Below are 23,411 nucleotides of genomic sequence, written 5' to 3'. Positions count from 1 at the left end.
ATAATTAAGCCTTAAGCATTTCAACCTTTTAGAATGGTGGAAAAACTGCACAAAAGCCAGGAAATCACAGGATGGTCTGTGGTCGGGAGAAAGGAGGTGGGGCCAGCTGCCAGGGGAAGGGGATGTGGCCATCTGGGAAACTCTGGAGCACTGGATTGGGACCCAGAGGGTCCTGGGATGAAGTGTGTTTGAGCAGCCAGAGAGACCTTTTTGTTTTTCTTCAAATACTTTCTCTCTCTCCCCTCTCTCTAGGTTTTTACTTCATCACCAGGGAAGAAAGGTGAGAAGCAAAGGGGCTAATACCATGGCATAGATAGGGACTCTTGTTGCAACAAATTGGGGCTAGGCCAACATCTGAGGAAGTTCCACATAACTAATTATCTGAATCTCTTCCAGTCTGGCTTCTGAGCCACTTTTGGGACAGAGACTACCTTGTTCTAGTCTAGCCCAGTGCTGGCTGGGAGTGATGGTAATTATAGTCAGCACACCTGGAGGACAGGAGGTTGGGGAAGGCTGCGTGATAAACTTTGCTGGGAGATGGACGGGGGAGGATGTCTCCATTAGCTCGCCTGAACCTTTCAGGAGCCTTTGATACCATCAGTGGTGGTATTCTTCTGGGTTGCCTTACTGGAATGGGACTGAGGAGTACTGTTACGTAGTGGTTCTGCTCCTCCCTGTGGCTGTCGGGGTGCCACAGGGTCCCATCTCATCTCCCATGCTGATTAATATATCCATTAATTTGGGGTGCAAAGTGTGCTGATGTCCTTCAACTCTCTCCTTTCCATCAAATCCTAGGGAAATAGTGAAATCATAAACTGGTGTTTGTAGCCAGTGATGGATTGGCTGAGGGCAAACAAATGGGATCTGAATCCAGACAAGACAGTCTTGTGGGTTGGGAATATATGCAACGTGGAGATAAGCATTTAAATCTGTGTACTGGATGGGGTTTACACCCCTGCCCCCACCCCACCCCCAAAGACATAGGCCTGCAGCTCCTGGATCTGGCACTGCATCTAGATGTTCAGGTGGTAACCAAGAGTGCATTTTAGCAGGTTAGGCTAGTTTACCAACTGCAACCTCTCCTGGAAAGGAATCCCTAGCCACAGCGATTCAGACTGGATTACGACAACATGCTCATTGCTTGAATTATGGGGAAACGGCAGTGGTGGTGTTTGGGAAAAGCCACACATCCCACTCCTCGAGTCTCAATTTCAGTAAGCCACACCTGTCCCATAGCCTTCCAAAACTTTTAAGGGGGCCATCACAAAACATGGAGCTTCAGCCTCTCTACCTCCCTGTAATTCAAGCACTGAGTACAGCACTGTACAGGTGGGCTGTGTTTGAGCATTGTCTGGAAACTACAACTAGCTCAGAAGGCAGCTGTTAAGCATGTTGCTGGAATGGAGAATGTAACACCCATTTTCCAACCTCACTGGCTCTTAATTGGCTTCTGGGCCCATTGTTCACTCCTAATTGGCTTCTGGGCCAGGTTTAAAGTGTCGGTTTTTCCTTTGAAGCCCTGAATGATCTGAGTCTTGTATACATTAAGGCCAATCTTGCTCCCATACAAACCTACCAAATTAAGATCCTCTTCAGAGACCCTTATTTGTGTGTGTTTCTACCATCTGAAATACAGTAGGTGGTGATGCAGGATGGGGCCTTCGTTGTGATGGCACCTGTGTTGTAGAGCTCCCACCCCAGGAAATGAAAGGTCACCTCCCTCCTTCTTTGCCTGCTGGCTTTCATGCACCAGGCTAAGCTGAGCCTCTTTTAGTTACAGCTCTTCTTGCCAGTAACTAAGTGTTAGGAGAAGCATTGCAGTCTTTTAGACAGGAGGAAAAACTGCCCCAAAGCCAGGAAATCACCCAATGATTGGTGGTTGGGAGAAAGGGGCATGGCTATTTCGGGAACCCCAGAGGGCCAGATTTGGCCCCTGGGTTTAGGTTCTGCACCCCTGTACTAGAGGAATGAGCTGCTACCTTTAACGTACCGTGTGGCTATTCAACATCCCTTTCATCCAGAGGCAGCTGCATCTTGCCAGCAGCTGAGTTATCCACTGAATGCTTTTGCTCTGCTTCAGTGCAGATGGTAGCAGAGAACATGCTTTGCATAGATAAGACTGTTAGCTCAGGTAAAACAAAAGATCTCTGCCAGAGGTCCTGGAGAACTGCTGCCATTCAGGGCAGATACAACTGGACTAGTTTGTATTTGAAGTTATAGTTTTTATAGCTCACCTTCAAAAAAAACTTAGGTATGCATTTATTAGTCTCCCACTAACAACGGGTTCTCTGGGGGATGTACAAATTAAAATAATCATTCTCCTTTTCTCCAAGGAGCTCAGAAAGGAGCATGTCCCATTTCTGGTGTAACACTGGTGGGATGTGTATGGATTTGATATTACATGCATAATTCCACTTCCCAAGAACTTTAATGACGCATACAAGTTTCTAGGCCATATGTCTGCTAAGATAGTGTAAAATCTGTAGAGGCAATGCCTAGTGAAATGATTTTCTTCTTTCCTTCCTAGCAGCCTCTAGGGGTCAGGGGTGGATATTTCAGTGCCCTTCCCCATGATTGCAGAAGCTTATCCTGCACAGGTCACAGAATATAACTTCTCTTGGTGCAGGGTTTTGGCTTAACTCAGCGCAAAATTTCATGGACAAAACACATATATTCCAATTAGTCTCTACACACACTATAAACGGCTTACAGCTCTGCTGTTCCATTGGTGAGGATTTCAGCTCCGGCCAAGCCAACCCTGGGCCAAAAGCTATAAATGGACACAGGTTGGCTTGCACCTTTCTTTCAGACAAGAGGTCACCATTTAAGCAGATTTGGAGGTGAGCCCCTCTGTGTTCTGGCTATTGTGGAGTGTTTGCTCCACTGTTTTGTCATGGACTGAGGTTACAGGCATTATGTTCCCTTTTATTTTTGAACAGCTCCATCATCACCCCGGATAGCCTCTGTGCAAGAATATGAGGATGTGGGTGATACCACTCCCAGGGGTGGTCCAAATGCTGTGGCGGCCTCTGCCAATGCAATGGGTAAGAGGAACTTTGGGCAAGGGGATAATAGTGCTGCAGTGTGCACGTATATGGAAGTTGGTGGGGCAAAGTACAGGTTTGTGATGTAATATGCACATACATGTACATACAAACAAACACGCACACACAGTATGGGGCTGCAATCTTTAATCTTAACTAAGGGTAGTGTCCAATGTTAGTCCTACATAGAGTAGACCCATTTAAATGAATGGGACAAGTTAGTTGTGACTAATTTACATCTTTCATTTCAGTGGGTCTACTTTAAGTAGGACTAACATTGGATACTACCCTAAAACTTTAGTTGATTAATGAGTGATGCTATGCATTAAGGTGCGCTTGCTGATTTGAAGCTGTACAGGTATTAGTATGTTGAAGTAACTGGGAAGGAAAAAGGGATTATTAAGACAGTCCAGGAACGAGTAATAGTTTATATACTAATACTCCCTTCAAAATGGCACCACTGATGAGTAGGGTGGCCACTTACGCCTTGCCAAAAGAGAGGATACACACCGGATGCCAACTTACATATGCTAATATATCTGTATATAAATACAAATTTAAAAATAATTAGAATTTAAATTTCACAGAAGGCAAGCTAATTTCCCAGCCAAATACACCCTCATCCTTAATTTTTACACCCCAGATCACCCAAATCAATTCTTATTCAGTTATCCAGATCCTGCTTCAAAATTAGTTTCTCTTCAAAATCTGTTTCCCTTCAATTAATTGCCCCGCACAGGAAAAAATGGCTCTCTTTTTTGTACTGGTGTTCCTGGCTAGGCATCATTTCCCTAACCAGGGGAATGTGAAGTTTCAACTACTGTGGCACTGTAGCCACAGTAACTCAGCTGCTGATTTACTTTTGGCTGGTGAGCAGGGTAATCCTATAGATTACCTATAGATTCACAATGTGCCAAAGTCCACACTTCCAACCCAGCTGAGGGGATGGTTGAGGGCTAGGACAGGGCATTTGATCTTGCCATTCCAGAGCATCCCTAGTTCCACCCACACTACACTGGTCCTGTCTCTTCTCCGATGTTAGGGAAATGAGGGGCACAGATCTTTCCGTGGGGGAAGGGAGCAGGCATCCAAGACAGGATCTCCTCTTCTGAGATCAGTTGATCTATCCTGGCATAGTATTGCAGTCTTAATTAATGGTTTAAAAAGAAAGAACGATGGCTATCTCATCTCTTCTTGTTTGTCTAGTACTGGACTCGTAGAAACTAGATGCCTTCTCAGGCAGGCTTAAAATATGAGGCAGTCTAGTAGGAAAGATGACACCTTAGTGTTTAGTCAACTAAAAATTAGGGCTTTAATGTTTAATCAGGCAAGATATTCTATACAAAAGTTAATGGCCAAAACGGTATGCAGCAATTTTTTTAAAAATGCCCATATTTTTCAAATACTTAATGGCCTGATTCACATGTCACACTTCTGCTTATCGTTTACAAGCAGCGTACTTGTAAATGCTGCCTGATCACTCCCACTGTGGGAGTGGTTAATCAACCCATGGTCCTTCTGTCTACAATTTGCTTAGCATGGTGTGTGAACCAGGACCGCTGGCTTGTCTCTCCCACAAGCCAGAGAAACAACCCAAGAACAAGCTATGAGTTAATTTTCTGTCATGCTAAGCAAGTCATGTGCAGAAGCTGTGGGTACTTTAGCCACCTGGAACTCTGGCTTATTGTGACATGCGAACTTGGCCAATGATAAAACTACAGATGGTAAGCACCATCTTAAGAGGTATCCACTCTTCTTTCTCGTGCACATGACTCTTCCAAGATGATGCCTGCTACAACACAAGTGTGCATCATTTTTAATTTATTTTGCTTTCAAACTCATCTTTTTATCTCATATGGAAATTCAGACAGTTGATTGTATACATTTATCTGTTGATTAATCAAACTTAAGATGTCATTAACTGGCGACAGTGCTGCTAAACGTTATTTCACTTGGCAAATGCAGTCGTCTTCTTTTTGCTGAACCTCCATTACCTTCTAAGTAGATGCCAAGGAAGCGGTGTGTCTATAAAGGAGGCCTCTAGCCAGGCATGGACATAAAAAGAAGAAAGGGAGCAGGGGTAGCCAAGGGCTTGGTGGAGAGAGGATGGAGAAGAGAGAAAAATGGATCATGCATATTTATATCTAGAAATTCACAATGGGGAGAAGGGGAGAGTAGGATTGTTAATGAAGGAATATTCCAAGAGATTTATAGGGTGTTCTTCACATCCTGCCCTGGGTTAATGTGAGAATTAAAAAATATAGACATTCTTATTCAAGCAGGCCTTTGGCGTGTAAGCTGGTCTGTTGGGTTGGGTGCGGTTTTTATTCTGTTGTTGCTGTGTTTTTAATGTATTTGTTTTATTATTGTTTTGATCAAGTTTCATTTTTTAAATGTTTTCGTTCCTATGATTGCAAGCCTCCTTGAGTGCCATTTTCTTGGTAGAAAGACAGGGTACAAACCAAATAAATAAAATCAAGGGTGACCGCCACAATTCCAATTCTTTTCCTGAGAGATTTAAAGGGGGGGGCAGAATTGGGGAAGACGAAAAAAGAAATGACAGAACAAACCTCTCAATGCTGTGTCCCTCTGCCTTCCTCCCCCTCTCCATATAGGATTTAACTTCCGCATTGGGAAGCCCAAGGGACCAAGAGATCCTCCTGCTGAGTGGAGCCGAGTATAGGCACTTCAGACAGAGAGAAAGGGAGAAAAGGAGACTGCTTCTGCCATGGAGCGATAGACTGGACTGAACTATTGCAAGTTCACCCCCCCCCCTTTAGGGAGTGGGTATACAAACTGGGCAAATCACCCTCCGGGGCCACACACCAAACTGGAGCAGCTACAAGCACCACACTCCAGGACATTTCTGAGCCGGAAGAGAAGAATGCTGAGGAGTAGGAGAAGCTGAAATCCTTGAGTTAGAAAAACGTGTTCCTGCAGCCAGCTTCTCTTTGTCAGACCATGAGTGGTTCTGGGGTCCAAGAATAAGGCTGGCTTGGAGATTTTCACCAATAAAAATTTAAGCGCAGTACTGGGTGTGATCAGTGCCAGAAACATCCAGCACTGTGACCCCCCAATTAAACAAAAAGTATGCTAATTTATGTCAGTGTACTCTGACAGCCACTGGAGCAAATCCAGTCCCCTCAGGGTGCTGCGTGATCTCCCCACTCTATGTCAACCCAGGTTTTCTTCTTTCTCCTCTTACTGACAATGATCATTTTAAGAATGTGGGGGGGGGGTGTGCGTGTGCGTGCGCGCGCGCAAGGTATGAGGTGGGGAGGACTTGTAAGAAAACTCTTGGGACTCTCAGTCTTTGGGACTCGGTTTTCTCCAACTAGAGAAAAATTTGAGGTCTAGCAGGCTCATCGTATCCACCCTCACACTCAAACCAGCTCCTTGGCAAACTGGGTTACAACCAAGGCTGTGCTCCAATGGAAATGGATTCTCACAGAATCCTTTTGGCAAAAGATCGCAAGAAGAGCAATCGAGGATGGGAGATACAGGGAAGAAAAAAGAAAACTCTCCTTCCCAACAACTGGGAGCCAAGCCAGTGGGGACAATGTCATGTCATTAGTTTTTCAGTCCAAACCTTCAACTGTCCCACCTTTTTTCATAGCTCTTTGCATCCATGAGAACAGAAGCTTCCTTTCCCCCAAACTGAGGAAAAGTGGGGGTTTTCCTGAAAAAAAAAAACCTTAACACAAGAGAGCCCTGCTTTTCCCCAAGTTGAGATGTTCCAATCATGTCACTTTGGAGTCTGTACTGTAGTTTAACTCCTCTGAAGGAGGGCACAGGAGAGAGAAACTGGAACAAAACAGAAGGATTTATTGTATCAAAAGTCTGCTAAGGCCAGTGTTGATAAAAGGGTCCCTTCACACACACAATTGCCCTATCCTATCTAACTGCATCACGGAGTGGGCTTGGGCTGATAAAGCCTTAGAAGGCAGGCATTTTGCAGCACTGGATGGGTGGGTGGAATTTTCTTTTTTTCTAAACCATTCTCCCCTCCCTGCTCTCCAAAACCCTTCCACAACCCTTGCTTTCTAATGGATACCTCATCCCTGGGATCTTACCCAAGGAAATACTTTCCCTGTGAACTGAATGATACATCTAACAAAATAAAATGGGACAAGGAAGGAAGGATTAGAGGACCATGTTGATCCATTTTGTTATCCTGTTTTTAGAAACCATCCTTTTTCATATACTTCTAGGAAACACTGCCAGGTCAAATGACCCCTGGGGCAGGGAGAGGAAGAGAATTCCATCTGTTATATCTTGCCTGTTCCTTAATAGGTACAATGACTGTATCCTCCATTCCTCATTAATTCTTATGAACTGCTATAAAAACAAAGTTATCTTTGCTGCTGAGGCTGCCCTCAATGTCCATTCTCTGGTGGCAACTTTGGAAGTGGGCAGCTGGTTGTAATATAGCCCAGAATTTGTGTACCACCTTAAACCTCCAGCTAAATGGGGAGGCAGAGCAGTAAGATAGGAGACATTCAGCAGCCACCGCCTCCTTGGACAAAACAGCGAGACCTTAGTGTAAGGGTGGGGAGAGCTTGGCACTGGTGGGGGCCTATATGGGGATTTTCAGTCCTAGGTGAGGTGGAAAGAAAGTGTAAGTGTATGGGGCAAACCCGAAGAATCCAGTTCTTGTACAGCTCAACACACAACCAAGTATGGCAACTCCTTGATAAGAAGGAAGTAATGCCCAGGAAAAATAAATGCCGTTCACTCAGCGCTGAGGAACCTTCGTTTCTTGGCTGTACGAGTATACGGGTGCCAGCGCCACTCCACGTCAGCCGTGGCCTCTTGCTCCAAGGTTCCCAATTTGGTCATATATACTGCAATAAAAGAATGAAAACTTCAGAGTCTGGCTGTCTTCTACGCAGGCATGCAACCGGAACAACATACCAACCCCACACTGCTCTGTGCATCAGTGAATTAAAACCCAGCAAATATGCATTCGTCCAGTTCAACTGCAGTCCCTGAATTTTTGCAGAAAAGATTTGGGCATGCTCACCAAGAAAGACTGGAATAATAATACTTTATAGCACTTTCTCCGTGAACTCACACATAATCTCAGTAATAAGAACTGCCTTGCTGGAGCAGACCACAGGTCCATCTAGGTCAGCAGTCCCTCTAAAAGAGCAGCCATAAGCAAGGCCTGAAGGCAATGGCTATAGAGTCTCCAGCATTTCGTACTCAGAAATATACTTCTGCAAATGGAGGAGAATCTCTCCTATCACTATTTAAAGGTAGGCTTATCCTTGTACTATGATGGTGGGAGGGGGCAGAAGCTGAGAGTAATGTAAGGCGTCTCAGTGTGTTCATGGCTGAGTGTGGAGAGCCAGTGTGCTATAGTGGTTACAGTCTTGGACTTGTAAGATCCGGGCTCTAGTCCCCACTCGGCCATGAAGATCACTGGGTGACTCACTGACTCAGCCTAATCTACCTCATAGGGTTGTTGTGAGGATAAAATGGAGGAAAAGGAGGACCAGGTAAGTTGCTTTGGGTTCCTTGCAAGAAGGAAGAGGTAGGATATAAATATAACAACAAATACGGCTGGGCTACAATTTGAACAAAGGACTTTGAGCTGATTGTTCATGCTCCTAACTGCTATACCACATTAGCTTCATGAAGGAGAGAGAAAAACATATCCATGGCTCTGAAACTCTATCCCTGTAGAGTTTCAGGGCCATATACCCTCTACCTCCCTGTAGTTTCTAGAACCTTCAACAGACACAACTTACTAGTTTCCAAAATGTGCTTCTGCAGCCATGAAGGCTAGAAATTTGATTTGTTTTCCTCTTCCCAAAAGGGTTTCTTGGGAAGACAAAGGTCATGGCAAAAACCTACCTGTGAATCCAGTTGTAAGGGCACATACTGAAACCCATCCAACACAAATGATTTAAATGTTAACACACACAAAAGAGTCATGAGACTGGAGTCGACCAGAACGACTGCCAGTGCAAGGCAGGTCCTTCCTCCAGGAAGCGGCCTCGTACCCAAGATCAGCAGAATCCACAATAACAGAACTCCACTGAGAAAAGCTTGCGTTGTATTTCTATAATAATACAAGGCTAGGGTGGTGGTGGGTGGGAATGCTGGTCCCTTTTTTAGGGGAGGGAGGGAAAGACAAAATACTTGAAACTCCTGCTAAAAGGTGAGTTCCTTTTATGTGGCACTGATGCTGACGTAACTTCGAGGGTTTGTATTTCTTGCAACCGGGTTGTGAGAAAAATGTTTTGTTTGCTGCAGAGAAAATTAACTGTCTTAATCATTTGTACCTGCTGTGTTATGTTATTTTTTATTTACAATCTGGTGCAATTTTTGACGTGATTTTAGGCTGAATTTCAACCAGTAACTGTGTTTGTTACGGCTCTGGCTTTAACAATAAAGTATGGCATTCGCTCACTGCAAAAGAAGGGAACAGGGCAAAGTAGCAGCGGACCTGAACGCCTGCAGAACACTTTGCTTCAGGTGACTCAAGTAAGAGCCAAACTGCATGTTCAAATATATCATTTTAGAATGGAAGGGGGGGTGCAAGACATCCCATAACTGAACGCGTTCCCCCCCCCCCCATAAAAAAAAGTGTTATCCGTGGAAAGCTAGCACATCAGGGGGGATGATTAAGGCTTAGCCTTCTCCTGACATGTGAGTTTTTTATGCACAAGGAGTCTGTTGTTGTTTAAACATACTCCCCCAAACACACAATCCTCCACTTGTACTTTGATGTGGTACAGTCCCTGGAGGGCTGTACTTCATACTATTTCTGAACATGTAATATAGCTCGAAGACAGGGGTGGGCAACCTGGTGCCCTTCGGATGCTTTAGACTACAATTCCCACATTGGCTGGGACTGATGGGAATTGCAGTTTAAAAAAAGCTAGGGGCACCAGCTTACCTACCCCTGCTCTCTTAAGAGATCCAAGCTGATAAGGCATGGGGTACGGACAGGCATACAGTACCTAGCCAATCTAACTGGGAGTGTGTGGGGCAGCGAGAACCTCTCTCAGCATCAAATAGGGCAGTTCAAGTAAACCTAGCAACTCCATTCGCCAAGTTAAAGGATTCCCCCACTTACAGGAATAACGGGATACTGATACCCCAGAGGAAGAGCCACTTCTGGATAGATGGGTAGTTTAAAATAGAAGCAGTGGGAAGGAAGAAAAAGATGGATTTTCTTCCCTTGTATGTTTACATGGAGTGGTGCTTCTAATGTGAATTCAGGAGTTTGATCTAGAAAGGCCATCCCCTGGTTCAAGTATGCAATCTAGTGAAGGTACCCCACAAGACAAGAAGGAAAACCCAAGATCCTAGTTGATTAGGACAGTCTACTAGCAGGCCCGCCTGTAAACGCTACGCTCAACTGGAAAGTTCTATGCCAAAGGAAGTGGAATTTAATTATATCTATATCTAGACACACACACGTAATCTAAGCATATTTGCATAATTATTTGTCGACATGGAGAGGGGAAAGCAGCTATGCAGCAGGACACTCATAAACCCCACCTCTTGACCTCTAGCAAGCATACTGAACTGATCTGCTGCCAGATGCTGGGCTGGATCCAGACGCCCTTCCATTTGTGGAAGAAGCTGCAATCCAACGGACTCTTCCGCTGGAGGATGCTTTTTGTTCATTTCTCCCCATTTCCCCCTGCACTGCCTCCCACGCTGCTCCGGATAATCCACAACCTGTCCCGTGAACAGAACTCTGAATCCAAGCTACTGCCTATCTTTGGAGCTATATGGGTTAGGAGAAGATACAGATATTATCGCTGAGAGGGGCCATAACTCACTGACACAACACCTGCCTTGCCTGCAGAAGGTCCCCAGTTCCATCCCCGGGATCGCCATACAGAACGAGGAAACAGTCCTGCCTGAAACACCGGAGAGCTGCTGCCAGTCAGTGTCAACAATACTGGGCTAGATGGGCCCATCACAGGACAACCTCCCACCCCACTATCTGAAGTAGGGCAGCCCAGGCTGCAGGGCTGGGATGAAACTGCTAGTATACCAGAAGCAGGATCTCCTGGCATAGCCTAAACAAAAAATACTATTTTCCCTGTGTGTTCAAACCACTTCACATCCATTATCTCAAGAATTCCTATGACAGTGGTGGCAGGCAGGTCAGTATTATTATCCCCACACTGCAGATGGTGTGGCTGAGGCTGAGGGAACAGCCTCAGACCCCATGAGCACCTGTGTGGTGGAGGGAAGAATTCCTAATTCAGAGATCACGCTCTTGAAAATGTTACTTACGCTTCATCTCAAACCTTGGCCCAACCTCAGTGAGCTCCACATTCCGGTGATCAGTCTTCTTGTAGACATGGTGCCTGCCCAAGAAATGTAATTTTGGTAAGGTAAGATAAGGAGTAAGCGCTGGAAGAATCAGCAAGGTCCTGTTCCTCAACAAGTGGCCCCTGGGCAAAATTCAGGCCATGTTCAACCAGACAGCTGGCCCTGTCTGCATCTGACCCCAACTCCTCTAGGCCAGCCTTCCTCAACCTGGAGCCCTCCAGATGTGCTGGACTACAACTCCCATCATTACCAGCCAGCATGGTCATTGGAAAGGCTGCTTTAAATTTCCTCTGCTGGGCTGTCATGGCTGCTGGTGCCCCAGTCCCAGCTGCTAAGACTGGTGCAGGGAACATGAGTGCCACGGTGCGCATGGGTAATATCCTAAGGAGACGTAGCCACTGCAAGTGGGGGCAGCAGTAGCCAAATCAAGCTCAGGACCAGTTTATACATTCAGCAGAATCAAGCAGCAAGGCTACTCCTGGGCTGCACCCACTTCCAGCTGAAGGCAGGAGGTTCCATGTTCGAATGACCCCTTGAGTTGGGAATTCTCCTCCTCCTGTACATAGCAAAACAGCAAGCCAGGAAAAAACAGTAAGAATGAAACCTCCCCAGTGTGCTAGTTTTGTACGTGCGAGGAGGTTTGGGGGGGGGGGGGTTAAGCATGCAATTCCTCATCTGCAGCCTCAAGTGGTTGTGCCATTAGATTCTGCTGAAGGTATAAATGAGCCCTCAGAAAAGACCAAAGGGAATCTACTCCCACTTCATTCTCCCCTACAAAAAAACAACACTGCTCCCTCTGGCTGCCATTTTGTTTTGCCCCAGAACCTCCTGGAACAATGCTGAATCACGTGATGCTGCCCATGATGTCAAAGAGCAAGAAAAACAATGGTGACTGGTAGCAGCAAAGTGCCAGGAGGAAGTGCCAGTGAGTTTTGCACCCCTCTGCCCTCAAAATTCACCCCCACTCCCTCAAAAAAAAAAAAAAAAGCTAAAATGTCCCCCAGCCACCCACTTTTTTTACATTCTAAATGGGGCCATAAAGGAGAGGAAGCCATTTCCACGCAGCCCCAATTGGAATGCAAGACAGGTGCCACATACCGGAAGGAGATGTAATCGTCTTGGTTGGCAAAGGTTATGACACGCTTGCTGTCATCTTTGGGCACTGGAAACAAGTATTTCAGGATGCTGGTGACCTGAGAGACAGAGAAGGGGGTCAGGGGATCAGATCTTCCAGTAGTTCGGAGGTGGAACATGCCCCTCCTCATGGCTAACAGAAGCAGAATTAAGCAAATCTGCAAGCATGCCGAATCTAACCAATACATTCAGAAATATAATGACCCAACAAGGTTTGCCTATGTGGATGAGTTCAGGTACATAAAAACATAGCTAGAAATCTCTTGGGACTGTACCACCCACCTTTCCACCACCATCACCCCCACCTCACCCAAAAGAACACAGGAAGGAGGCCCGATGGATCAGACTAAGGCTGCAATCCTAAGCCCACTTATCTGGGAGTAAGCTCCACTGAACTCATAGACAGACCTCGCCTCCATAAATCTGTCTAACCCTTTCCCTAATTAATATATTTAATAAGCCATACAACAGTAACAAATGTACAAAGTACCAAACAGTTAACTTTTGGACACAAAACGTTTTTGCAAACATATTCTTACCCTTGTGATGTCTGCGATCAAGTAGACTGCTTGCAGATGGACAGTTACTGGTATACATGATGACATGCTGTTTTCCACTTTCAGGTAGGGATAGTCTAACCCTCTTTAAAAGATGTCTAACCTGATGGCCATCACAACATTCCAGGGCAATGAGTTCCATAAATTAAGTGTGCCTTATGTGAAACAGTATTTCTTTTTGCCTATTCTGCACCTAAAGCCTATCAATTTCATTAGGTGACTCAGAGTTCTAGCATTACCAGGGGGTGGAGATCTATTCATTCTCTCAACACCATTCATAATTCTCTAACTCTATCAACATACCTACAGACACCAATCTTAGCGCCCATCAAAATCCCCTGCCCCTCCAAATTTTTACATTTTTAATGGAACTTTTTTTTTACCTTGGACAGTTGCAAAGTGAAGCACTTGGCTTGTAGCTGCCCACCATCTTTATTTCCTTTCCCCAGAATCCCACTGGGCTCCATAGAAATCTATTTATTTTTATTTTATTTTATTTATTTATCATATTTATGTACTGCTCCACATCTAAACAGATTCCAGAGTGGTGAACAACAAAAGATAAAAAGAATAAAACACCATATTAACCCTTTTTTAAAAACACACAGAATACTAATAAAAACTGTGGCCGGTCAATCAAGGAAGGCTTCTTGAAATAACGATGTTTTCAGCAGGTGCTGAAAACAACACAATGTTGGTGTCTGCCTGACCTCTAGAGGCAGAGAATTCCACAGAATGGGGGCTACCACACTGAAGGCGGTGGACTCCAGGTGGACTCTAATTGGGCCATAGGTTCATGTGGAACCACCAGGAGCATGCCATCTGATGACCTCAGTGACGGGGCAGGCTGATAAGGGAAAAAGCACTCTCTCAGGTATCCTGGTCCCAATTTGTTTAGGGCTTCATATTCTAGTACCAAAAACTTAAAACTGGCCTGGTAGCAAACAGGCAGCCACTGCAGTTCCCTCAGCAGAGTTGCATACCAAGAAAAGGCAGCTCCTAACAACAGCCAAGATGCTGCATTCTGCACTAGCTCCAGCTTTTGGACCAGCCTTAAGGGCAGCCCTACATACAGTGTACTACAGTAATCCAGACTTGAGGTCACTAGCACCTGCACCACTGTGGCCAAGCTATCCCTGTCGAGGAGAGGCCATAGCTGGCGAAACAGTCGAAGCTGGTAAAAGCGTTTTGTGATTGGCTGTGCACAACATGACAGCCATTCTGCGAATGGACACACACACACAACACCCATGGCACAGCTATTATGTGATAGCAACCATGACATTTTCTCAAAATATTAAATGTGCCCACCAGTCCAAAAAAGTTTTGGGATGCCTGCATCCAATCCCTCGATTATTTGAGTTACTCTTTTTTGCGCCTTTCCCAGTGCTGTGATATGGGTTTTGAGACAGAGTGACCAGAACCACACACAGCATCCCAAATGCAGGTGTACCGCCAATTTCTATCAGGGGTGAGCAATTTGTGGCCCCTCAGATGTTATTGGACTGCAGGTCCCATCAGCCTTAGCCAGCATAGCCAATAGCATGGGATGATGGAACTTGCAGTCCAACAATATCTGGAGAGCCACAAGCTGCCCACCCCTGATCTATATTATATATGTGTGTGTCCTATTATACTCAGTCCCTTTCTTATCAACACTCAAGCACCTGCTTTGCCCCTTTGACCTCCCCCTGAATCTTACCCGCTGGCCAAGACGGGAAGTGAAGTTGTGGAAGATGAGGTGGGGATGGGCCTCCGACATGGTGCCGATGTCTGGGATGTCATGGCGCATGACCACATTGCAGAGCGTGAAGTAGGCAGTAGGGCCAAAGGGCAAGTGGCTGACAATGAGCCCATCTATGTGGTGAAAAAGAAGTGGAGAGATTAGCTGGGTCCCAGCCCCATTAAAATAAAATTTATTTTATTTATTTACTGAAAATATTTATTGGCTGCCCTTCAGGGCAGAAACCCTCCCAAGGTGGCGCGCAATAATGAAGCACATAATAAAAACCAATGCGGTATTAAGAACAATAAAACACAATAAGAACAGTACGAACACAATAAAAACAGCAACAATAGCAAACATATCAGGGGAAGGCCAGCATGAAATAGGATGCTTTCAGGGCCGTCTTAAAAGCCTGCAATGATGTGGCCTGGCAAACCCCCAATGGCAACTTATTCCAGAGGTGTGGGGCCACTGTAGAAAAGGCCCTCTCTTGTGTGGTTGCCCACCTAACTGCTCTCACAGGTGAGCAAACAAGAAGGGCCTCTCTTGATGATCTTAAAAGTTGTGGCAGGACGATATGGGTGAAGGCAGTCCTTCAAGTAATTTGATCCCAACCCATTTAAGGCTTTAAAGGTCAAAAGCAGCACTTCAAACTGGACTCAGAAACACACAGGTAACCAGCGCATCTGGCACAGTATAGGCCTTATATGACTGAATCACCTCTCCCCACCAATGCCACCCCAAAGTGTAAAAGGCAACACCTTGCTATAAGTGCTCAGCTTGCTGCTGTGCAGGAAGGGAAGATCATCTATCACAGGGATGGGCAACTTGTGGCTCTCCAGATACTTTGGCCTACAACTCCCATCAGCCCTAGGCAGCATGAGCAAGGGTGAGGGATCATGAGAACTGTAGGCCAAAGTATCTGGAGGACCATAAGTTGCCTACCCCTGCTCTTCGAGTTCCACCCCAACCCAATGCACAGAGGAACACAGGAAACTGCCTCATACTGAGTCAGACTCTTCATCCATCTAGTTCAGTTTTGTCTCCTCTACACTGTCTGGCAGGGCTTCAGAAAGGAGCCTCTCTCGGCCCCACCTGGATCGAACATGGGATATTTGGCATGCAAACTATGTGCTCTCCCACTGAGCTACAGGTGCTTCCCCTCGATCCAACCCAGACTACAGGGAGCCACCATCAAAGAGCAGAAAAAAACCCGGCCAAGCAAACAGCTCCACGTCCCTCATGCAAGTGAGCCAAGCCACACACCGTATGGGTAAAGCATCCAAACGGTTCCACCATCCCATGCTGCAAGCGAGATGACAAACTTGCCAATGCTTACTCTCACCAACGCCATTTCAACTCCCTAAAAAGACATACCACCGACGTCATGCCAGCCCACCTCCTTGCCCTGGCCGAGTCACTTACCGGGCACACCCCTGTGTTCGTGCACCACCAGTAGGTCGGTGACCCCATTGGCCTTGCAGGCACGGACCAGGGCGCCCACCTCGTGCCGGCCTCGGTTCATGCGCTGGGCCCCGGGGAAAACTAGCTTCACCTCCTAAGCAGGAAGGACATGGAAGAGAGTTAAGGAAGCACGTTATGTTTGTTTGTTTGTTTCATTCCATTTCTATACTGCCCAGTAGCCGAAGCTCTCTGGGCAGTCACAAAAATTAAAACCAAAAAGCGCAGGGTAAAACAATATAAAATATAAAAGCATTAAAACCACAATAGTTACACAGACTCAGATTGATGTTCCTGCGTAACCTAGTGTCACCATACTCGGCTGGCAGTGGGTAAGAGACAGGATGGCACAATACCTGAAATGTGCATACTCGAACCTGGAAGCTCTGCCCCTTGATCTGAAGGGGCTCCTGCCACAGGTAAAGGCAGGAGAGCAGCCTGCACATACTCAAGAGGCATTCTGTTGCCACTTTCCTATAATCCAGGACTGAGGCTTGGCTCAAATTTAAGCCGACTAGTGTAGCCTTTTTCAAGCTGGTGCCCTCCAAATGTTTTGGACTACAACTCCCATCAGTTGCAATGCTCAGGAATGTTGGGAGCTGTAGTCCAAAACATCTGGAGGGCACCCCAACTGGAGAAGGCTGCTCTACTGGGACCCCAATCTAGCCTTCCAGGCTAGGCCAGGCAGAGCTCCACTAGCTGAACTTGGAGAGTGATATCAGGGATTCACCTCAGGACCTCCTATAGGCAAATTATGAACACCACTGAGCCACTAAGTGAGAGAAAGAGCACCAATCCTGCCTCAGCTCACAAAATGGGCCTCCAACTTTCCTCCCTCCCTCCCTCTGCTCCCCACACTAAAAGGGAAGGAGGAACTACTTACTTACTTTGGCAAACATCTTGAGACGGGAGCTGGGGTCACGGGAGGTGGTGACCATGATGCGAGGATCCACCACACCTGCCCAGCGGTACTCATCATCCACATGGCTCGTCACCCCTGCCAGGGCAACACAAGAGTTACAGACCCCTAACGATCAGACACACACACACCCCCTACAGGTTCATTAGTGTCTTCCGTCATGCTGGAAACCAAATTTGGGTTAGGGAGAACTGCTATTATTCATTTATTTTTTTGAAAAGGAAAATAAGGCACTAGTGCAGAAGCACAGAAAAGGGCAACTAAAATGATCAAGGGGCTGGAGCATCTCCCCTGTGAGAGAAGGTTACAACAGCTGAGATTGTTTAGCTTGAAAAAAAGGAAGGGGAGACATGATAGAGGTGTACAAAATTATGCATGGGGTGCAGAATGTGGATAGGGAGACGTTTTTCTCCCTCTCTCAAAATACTAGAACCCGGGGTCATCCTATGAAGCTGACTGGTGGGAGATTCAGGAGAGATAAAAGGAAGGACTTCTTCACAGGGCGCATCGTTAAGCTATAGAATGCGCTACCACAAGATGTAGTGATGGCCAGCAATTTGGATGGCTTTAAAAGGGAGCTGGACAAATTCCTGGAGGAAAACACTATCAATGGCTACTAGTCCTGATGGCTATGTGCTACCTCCAGTACCAGAGGCACTGAGCTTATGTGCACCAGCTGCAGGGAAACATGGGTGGGAGGGTGCTGTTGCGTTCGTGTCCTGCTTATGGATTCCTAGTTGACAGCTGGTCGGCCACTGTATGAACAGAATGCTGGACTAGATGGACCCTTGGTCTGATGCAGCAGGGCTCTCCTTATGTTCTTATGTACTAGAGCTCAAGGTTGCCTAGAAACCTCAAGCTCTGACCAAGAACTCAAATGGTTAGGAAGGGATTGGCTGTGTGGCTAGTTAGAGGATGGGAAAACCATGGATGCTAGAGCTCAGAGAGGTTCTCCAAACCCCACCTCAATGCTCAGTTCACCTCACTCCTGTCTTCATTTGCAACCTGTTTTTCTTTTTCCTCGAACAGGAAAAGTGCAGATATCTGTGCGGATTGTTTTTTTAAGTGCACACTTTTCTCCCATTGAGTAAAGTGTGAGAATGCATATTTTTGGGGAAATATGCACTTAAAGTGTGCGTTTTTCCAAAAATATGCTTACACACACACACACACACACACACACACACAGCAAGCTTGGGAACTTGCAAACTTTTCAAAAATGCACTCCTGTTCAGGGTTGTGAACTGGGCAGGTTCTGATGATCTGCTAACTGAAATGAAATTCTTGTACATCCCTGGTCAGTGGTGAAAGAAAGACATCCTCTTCATGTTCCTCATTTACCAAGAGCAAGGCACAGCACAGGGGTCCCCAATACGGCACCCACAGGCACCCACAAAACTTTTTTTTTTAAATCAATTTCTTTAATATACGTATATGGATTTGTATATATCTATAGCAATGAATACATATGAAATGCATACAACTTTCTAGTAATTATACATAGGCTTCAACAAAGGCAGATCAAATATCTAAATAAGTATCCATTTGAAGATGGCATCTATATGCCACCCTTTCAAATACTGAAAGTGTTGTAGGGTCCTCAATCCATTGCATTATAGGAGGTGAGTGTTTATCCTTCAAATGTTGTAGTATCAGTCTTTTAGCTGTCAAAAGGGTGCAAAGGTTCGATTTACACTGACCACTGGTTGATTTCCACAAAGCAGGTAAATAGTTTAAAAGAGCGTGTACATCAGTGAATATTGAAGACTGTTCCAGTACAAAAACGTTCTGTGTAATAACCTCCCCACAAAAAGAAGCATCTGCTGGACGTCGCCAAAACATATGTTTAAAAGAAGCACTTGCCGTATTGCACCGCCAGTAATTAGCTGAATTAGACAATCCCGCATTCAAGAGATGTTGCAGTGTCCAGTAGACAGGAAATAAACATTTTTGCTGACTAAGAAGCAGCCTAAGATCCACAGACGCAACAGGCAGGTGCCAAAGCAGCGATCTGCTGATTAGGCATTTTGTATTGGCGCCCACAGCAATTTCTCAAATGTACCCATGGGTCCAAAAAGGTTGGGGTCCCCGGCCCAGCATTCAAAATAAATTCTGGAGCAGCATTCCAATTCAAACCCAGCTCCAAAAATGGGGTCCACCAGCCCCTAACTTGGTGCCTTCCAGAAGTGTTGGATCACAACTCCCAGCACTCCCCAGCCAGCAGAGGATACATATAGAATCATAGAATAATAGGGTTGGAAGGGGCCTATAAGGCCATCAAATCTTATCAACCATTGACCATACATGCATGCATATGCGCGCGCACACACACACAGACACGCACGCGCGCGCACACACACACACACACACACACACACACAGAGTTTCACTTGAGTGAGCCACTCACCTTCTGCACCCCCATCATCAAATTCAATTGCCTTCTGGAGCACGAGAGCCTCTTTCCGCAATTCCGTGGGGATCAGGCAGTTCTCTGGAGGAGAAAAGCAAAGAGGACTTATGAAAAACAGAGACAAAGCAAGGGAATGCACCCTTCCAACCAGGTAGCATGCTTGCCCACCATGTCTTCATTGTTGTTGTTTTTAATTGTGCTTTTAGTTTATTTGATTTACGATTGTTTTAATTAAGTTTTTGTTTTAAGCGTGGTCTTTTTTATCTACTGTAACTGACCTTTCCTCCAGAGAGCTAATTTTATTTTATTTACGTATCGCATGTAGGATTCCAAAAAGACTAGAAAAATAAAGCTATTTATAGTTCTGTATCTTCTAAAGCTGGAAAGAGGGTGCGGAGATTATATTTTGCACTGGGGCTGGCAGTTCACGAAAGCCAACTGGTCCTCAATCCTCGATTCCCCCCTTCGAACACACGCACAGACATTGCACAGATCCCAGCTAATAACTGTTCATACCATCTAGTGCTTTCTTGATTTTTTCCTTCTTCTCCTGGACAGCCTGGAGCTTTTCTTCTTGGGCTTTTCGGTAGAGATACTCCCGCCGTTGACGGGCTTCCCGGCGCAACTAAAGAAATACAAAGGCATGAATGGAGGCCCAGAAAACACCTTTTTTCCTCCCCTTTCCCAGTTCAAGGAATCTTTAGCAGCAGAACAAGAATAGATCCCTCCCTGAAATATCTGCTGAGTTTGGAAACATGCCCCTTGAAGCAGGATGCATCCAGACACTGGCCGCAATCCAGCACAGACTAAGGCTGCAATCCTATGTTCATTTACCTGGGAGTAAGCTCCACTGAAATCAAGTGGATGTACTTTTGGGTAGACATGTGAAAATTTGCAATATCAGGTGCCCGAACGCTAATTTATTTTAAATGAGCTTAACCACGCTCAAACCTTACATTAGATTGTGACCATCATGAGTTGGGTTTGAATCCCAGAAGGACAGCAACAAGCTATTCCTCCAGAAATTGTCACAATACATCTTTCAGGGCACAATCCTATGCATGTTTAGACAGAAAGAAGTGCTACAACTCCCAGCGTGCCCCAAGCTGGGGCATGGTGGGAGTTGAAGGACTTTTTTTTCTGTCTAAACATGCATAGGATTGTGCCCTAAGATGCCAAAAGATTCTTAGGTGAACATGGCTATCCTTCTGGAATTAGTCACTTCTAGGGCTCGTCCATAGCTCCACAGTTTGCTCCAAATTAATCATAGAATCATAGAATAGTACAGTTGGAAGGGGCCTACAAGGCCATCAATGCAGGAATCCAAGTCAGAGCATCCCTGACAGATGGCTGTCCAGCCTCATCTTGAACGCCTCCAGTGTGGGAGAGCCCACCACCTCCCTAGGTCATTGGTTCCATTGTCGTATTGCTCTAACAGTCAGGAAGTTTTTTCTGATTTTTTTTCTGAAGTTTTTTCTTTTTCAGCCGGAATCTGGCTTCCTGTAACTTGAGCCCATTATTCCGTGTCCTGCACTCTGGGATGATCAAAAAGAGATCCTGGCCTTCCTCTCTGTGACAGCTTTTCAAGTACTTGAAGAGCACTATCATATCTCCCCTCAGTCTTCTCTTCTCAAGGCTAAACACGCCCAGTTCTTTCAGTCTCTCTTCATAGGGCTTTGTTTCCAGTCCCCTGATCATCTTTGTTGCCCTCCTTTGAACCCTCTCCAGTTTGTCTGCATCCTTCTTAAAGTGTGGTGCCCAGAACTGGACACAGTACTCCAGATGAGGCCTAACCAGTGCTGAGCAGAGGGGAACTATTACTTTCTGGGATTTGGAAGCTATGCTTCTATTAATGCAGCCCCAAATAGCATTTGCCTTTTTTGCAGCCACATCACATTGTTGGCTCATATTCAGCTTGTGATCGACAACAATTCCAAGATCCTTCTAGCTTGTAGTGTTGTTGAGCCACGTATCCCCCATGTTGTAACTGTGCATTTGGTTTCTTTTTCCTAGGTGCAGAACTTGGCATTTATCCCTATGAAATGTCATTCTGTTGTTTCCTGCCCAGCGCTCCAGTCTATCCAGATCACTTTGAATTTTGTTTCTGTCTTCCAAAGTATTAGCTATCCCGCCCAATTTTGTGTCATCTGCAAATGTGATCAGCATTCCTTGCACCTCCTCCTCCAAGTCATTAATAAAAATGTTGAAGAGCACTGGGCCCAGGACTGAGCCCTGCGCTACCCCACTCGTTACCTCTCCCCAGTTTGAGAAGGTCCCATTGATAAGCACTCTGAGTCCAATTCTGTAGCCAACTGTGGATCCACCGGATCGTTGTTTCATCTAGCCCACTTTGAGCTAGTTTGCTCATCAGGATATCATGGGGCACTCTGTCGAAAGCTTTGCCGAAGTCGAGGTATATGATGTCTACAGCATTCCCACGGTCTACAAGGGAGGTGACTTGATCAAAAAATGAGATCAGATTTGTCTGGCAGGACTTGTTCTTGACAAATCCATGTTGGCTTCGAGTAATCACTGCATTGCTTTCAAGGTGCTTCCAGATGGATTGCTTTATCATCTGCTCCAGAATTTTCCCAGGGATTGATGTCAGACTGACTGGTCTGTAGTTCCCTGGTTCCTCCTTCTGACCCTTTTTGAAGATAGGGACAACATTAGCTCTCCTCCAGTCATCTGGCACTTCCCCCGTCCTCCATGATTTCTCAAAGCGAACAGACAGTGGTTCTGAGAGCTCTTCTGCCAGTTCCTTTATTACTCTAGGGTGCAGCTCATCTGGCCCTGGAGATTTGAACTCATTCCAAGTAATGAGGTGTTTCTTGACCATACGCCTATCGATCTCAAGCTGCAATCCTGCCCCTTCAGCCTGTACTTCGCCTTTGCCAGGGGGGTCATAGACCCTCTTCTGGGAGAAGACTGAGCCAAAGTAGGAATATTGTAATCTAGAATTACAATACCTCCATGGGTCGTATCAAATGTTAGTCCTACTTGGAGTAGGCTCACTGAAAAGAATGCGACTTAAATTAGAGTAACATTGGATACAGCCCCGTGTTTCTAACTACTGCTATGGATTAGGATAATGGATGCAACACTGCAGCAGCGAATCCTTATTAACGCTGCAATCCTGTACTCATTTACCTTAGAGCAAGCCCCATTGGATGCAATGAGGCTTGCTTCTGAGTACATGCGTAGGACTGCACTGTAAATTATTTTGAACACACGTCTCTCTTCGCTCAGCCCAAGAACAAGAGCAGTTCTTTATCAGCTCTCCAGACAGCAAAAGCTGCTCAAAAACACCACTTCGCAAGCATTAACTCCTTACCATGATAATCACCAGATCATCCAAGACCCGACCACGTGGAATTAGATTTCATTCACTTCCTTCCGTGATACCACTACTCATTGGTCAAAACAGCCCTACCTATAAGAAAAGAGAATGAAAACAAACTGGGCAGGCCGGTTGCCCACAAGAAAGATGGCAGAACAAAAGGAAGGGGATGTAGAGGCAGAACGGATTGCGCGCAGGGGTTGGATGCAAAGGGCTTTACAAGTCTTAACGGTTGGTTCTCTAGTAAGACTTCCGGCTTCCGAATGCAATCGGTATAAACCTCCATGTGCGGGGTAAAAGGGCTGGAAATAAGGTGGATTCACGTAAAATGCTGAGCTTACCTTCCTCGTTCCCTGGCTCCTTTTTTCCACCAACCCATCTCCCCTTTCCTTTTAAACACCCCCGAGTTCTATTTCAGCAACACCTAATGAGACAGCAAACTAGTACCGAAGCGAAAGTGAGACTCTTAACTCTGCCCTATTCCTGCTTTCATTCTCGTGTAATTCCATCCCGCAA

The 23,411-nt window shown here is 45.8% G+C and overlaps 3 protein-coding genes across 4 annotated transcripts in view; 1 reads left to right on the top strand and 2 right to left on the bottom strand.

The window, feature by feature from the left end:
- Positions 1-6,770, top strand: part of PTPN18 (protein tyrosine phosphatase non-receptor type 18) — a 53,284-nt gene extending 46,514 nt beyond the window's left edge. The window contains exons 15-17 of the mRNA XM_084836295.1: positions 253-280; positions 2,940-3,044; positions 5,660-6,770. Of these exons, the coding sequence (XP_084692421.1) occupies positions 253-280; positions 2,940-3,044; positions 5,660-5,727 (201 nt within the window). The 3' untranslated portion in view covers positions 5,728-6,770. The remainder of the gene's footprint in view (positions 1-252; positions 281-2,939; positions 3,045-5,659) is intronic.
- The window catches only part of LOC146353374 (synaptonemal complex central element protein 1-like), a 615,017-nt gene that overhangs the window by 97,601 nt on the left and 494,005 nt on the right, over positions 1-23,411 (bottom strand). The gene's annotated exons all lie outside the window — the stretch shown is intronic.
- On the bottom strand, positions 6,691-23,045 carry IMP4 (IMP U3 small nucleolar ribonucleoprotein 4). Of its 2 annotated transcripts, XM_084836296.1 has the most exons (10): positions 22,890-22,982; positions 20,072-20,180; positions 19,553-19,636; positions 17,114-17,223; positions 16,191-16,323; positions 14,742-14,896; positions 12,447-12,541; positions 11,310-11,383; positions 7,795-7,888; positions 6,691-6,848 (listed from the first exon to the last, which is right to left on the bottom strand). In XM_084836296.1, the coding sequence occupies exons 1-10, from the start codon at positions 22,890-22,892 to the stop codon at positions 6,785-6,787; spliced, it is 921 nt and encodes a 306-aa protein (XP_084692422.1). In that variant the 5' UTR covers positions 22,893-22,982; the 3' UTR covers positions 6,691-6,784. The 2 variants fall into 2 exon arrangements, with proteins under 2 accessions (XP_084692422.1, XP_084692423.1); XM_084836297.1 differs by lacking the exon at positions 6,691-6,848 and having other exon boundaries at positions 7,043-7,888; positions 22,890-23,045.

The sequence above is a fragment of the Heloderma suspectum genome, chromosome 2 (assembly GCF_057233095.1).
Source record: "Heloderma suspectum isolate Gila_16-S chromosome 2, 16-S_ref, whole genome shotgun sequence".
Taxonomy (NCBI): Eukaryota; Metazoa; Chordata; class Lepidosauria; order Squamata; family Helodermatidae; genus Heloderma; species Heloderma suspectum.
The sequence above is the reverse complement of the archived record's forward strand: the minus strand, read 5'-3'. Positions and strand labels throughout refer to the sequence as shown.